This window comes from Corvus kubaryi, unplaced genomic scaffold (assembly GCF_017639235.1).
Source record: "Corvus kubaryi isolate FWS band 111438036 unplaced genomic scaffold, C.kubaryi_AGA036_p1.0 127, whole genome shotgun sequence".
In the NCBI taxonomy this organism is placed as follows: domain Eukaryota; kingdom Metazoa; phylum Chordata; class Aves; order Passeriformes; family Corvidae; genus Corvus; species Corvus kubaryi.
Genome location: NW_024580662.1, coordinates 299156 through 301506, shown reverse-complemented (window position 1 = coordinate 301506; position 2351 = coordinate 299156). Strand labels below are relative to the sequence as shown.

At 68.2% G+C, this 2351-nt stretch overlaps 1 protein-coding gene across 1 annotated transcript in view; it reads right to left on the bottom strand.

The window, feature by feature from the left end:
* The window catches only part of EMID1 (EMI domain containing 1), a 9429-nt gene that overhangs the window by 1375 nt on the left and 5703 nt on the right, over positions 1 to 2351 (bottom strand). Inside the window, exons 8-10 of the mRNA XM_042022846.1 lie at positions 2025 to 2131; positions 1899 to 1943; positions 276 to 366 (exon numbers count right to left, since the gene is read on the bottom strand). Of these exons, the coding sequence (XP_041878780.1) occupies positions 276 to 366; positions 1899 to 1943; positions 2025 to 2131 (243 nt within the window). The remainder of the gene's footprint in view (positions 1 to 275; positions 367 to 1898; positions 1944 to 2024; positions 2132 to 2351) is intronic.

The window sequence follows — 2351 nt, the reverse complement described above, 5'->3', positions numbered from 1 at the left end:
AGGTTCTCCATGGTTCCCTGTCTCAATCCAAGAGGATCTCCATGGTTGCCCCTCTCAATCCAAGAGGTTCTCCATGGTTCCCTGTCTAATCCAAGAGGTTCTCCATGGTTGCCCCTCTCAATCCAAGCAGGTCTCCAAGCTCTCCCGTGGGCCCGGAGCTCTCCAGTGTCCCATTCCTGGCAGCTCCAGCCCCCCGTGCTCCACGCCCGCTCCCGGGGGTGCCGTGGCGCTCCGGGCTCATGCGGGGTGGGGTGGGCTGGGGCGGGGGTGGTTACCTGGCCAGATGATGGCTTCCAGCAAGGTGACCCTTCTAGCCAGGACCTCCAGCCGGGCCTGCTGCCGCAGGAGGGTTTGGAAGCTACTGGCCTGGGGGAGAGGGAGAGAGCAGAGCAGAGCAGAGCGGGTTGGCCCCGCGGCAGGCACGGGATGGGGACACGGGATGGGGACAGGGGATGGGGACACGGGATGGGGACACAGCACGGCAGGGGTGGCACAGCATGGCGGGGGGGCACGGCAGGGGTGCGGCCCCAGCGGGATGGGGGTGCTGGGGCACGAGGAGGGGGTGCCAGGTCTCCCAGGAGGGGTCATCCCGGTCTCAGAGCGGTGCCGGGGGCTCCCCCACCCCTGCGGGTCCATGGGGACAGGAGGGTCCCTTGTGCTGGCCCTGTGGCAGGCGCTGCTGGCTTGATGTCCCTGACAGTGCCCTGATGGGGACATTGATGTCCCCAACCTGGGGGTGCTCCCTCTGCCACCCCCCAGCACGCTGAGCCCCCCGACACGTCCTGTGTCCACAACCTGTCCAGGGGGACACTGATGTCCCCAGCTGGGGGTGCTCCCTCTGCCACCCCTGGCACACTGAGCTCTCCAGAACATGGGGGGACATGTCCCCAACCTGCCCAGAGGGCCACCGAGACTGTCACAGGTGTCCCTGCCCGAGGTGGGCAGTGCCTGGGGGGGCTCTGGGGTGCCCAGTTGGGGGTGAGGGTGGGGGGGTCCTGGTGGCCTTTCCTTTTAGTGGTCCCCAGTGCTGGCCATGATGTCACCATGTGGGTGATGTCGTCATGCATGGCTGATGTCATGATGGCCAAGGGCCACCGTGATGTCATGGGGGCCTGGTGTCCTCCCGGCAGGGATGGGGGTCCCTGTCCCCCTGTGGCAAAGAGGAGGGGCTGCCAAGGGTCTCCTCCCTGCAACTCCATGACATCAGCAAGCTGAGGGCCACCATGACGTCACAGGGACCTGGTGACCTGCTGGCAGGGGTGGGGGTCACCCCCAGGGTCCCCGTCCCCCTACTCACCGTAGAGCCCAATCATTGTTTCCAAGATTAAAACCCTCTCCGCTAAAATCTTCAGCGCCTCGCGGAGCTGGTGCAAACCCTCCCCCTGGGGAAGAGAGGGACGGGGTGAGGGGGGCTGCACCCCAAATGGCCCCAGGCCACCCCCATGGGGGGAGCAGGGAGGGGACACGGGGACCCCCCAACTCCTGGCACCCCCTGACTCACCATGACACCAGGGGAAGGAGTGGGGGCACCCCCGGGAGGGTCCGAGCCCACCCTGTGCCCCCTGTGCTGGGTGGGGGGCTGGCACTGTGCCCCCATCACCCTGCTCAGGTGACATTGGCACAGCCTGGGACCCCCAGTGCCACCGTTGGGCTGCTGGGGATGAGATGTGGCACTGGGCAGAGCTGGGGACCCCCATGCCACCACTGGGGACCCAGGGACAAGCTGTGGGGCACTGGGAACAAGTGGGGACCCTGAAGACATCATTGGGGTCCCAGAGACGAGATGCAGAGGACAGCAGGGAGGGGGCCGGGGTCCCCCCACACCCATCACGTCCCCAACCCAACCCCTGTCAGTACCGTGTCCCCCTCCCGTCCCCGGTGTCGCCGGTGCCACTCACCCAAGTGCCCCTGTCGCCCGGCTCGCCCCGGGGGCCCGGCTCGCCCTGAAACACAGAGAGGAGAGGGCCTGGCAGCGGGGGGCACGGGGGGCTGCGGCCGGGGGGGACCCCACCCCACCCACGTACCTGCGCCCCGTCCTGCCCGCGGCTGCCCGGGTGGCCCTGGGGACCCTGCGGGGGGACAGAGCCCGTCAGCACCGGGGGGCACGGCCAGACCCCCACCACGGGAGATGCTGGCAGACCCCCCTGAGACCCCACACCAGACCCCCCAAAGCCTCCGTGACCGCACATCAGATCCCCCCCATCTCACCCCCAAACCCAGCCCCAGCCATCCCAAATCCTGCCCGCAGCCCTGAACCCCACCCCCCAAACACCCCCATGGCCCCCAGCCCCATGCTGGGGGTGACTTTGGAGCGGGGGGCACAATCCTGGGGACGCTGCCCACATCCACGC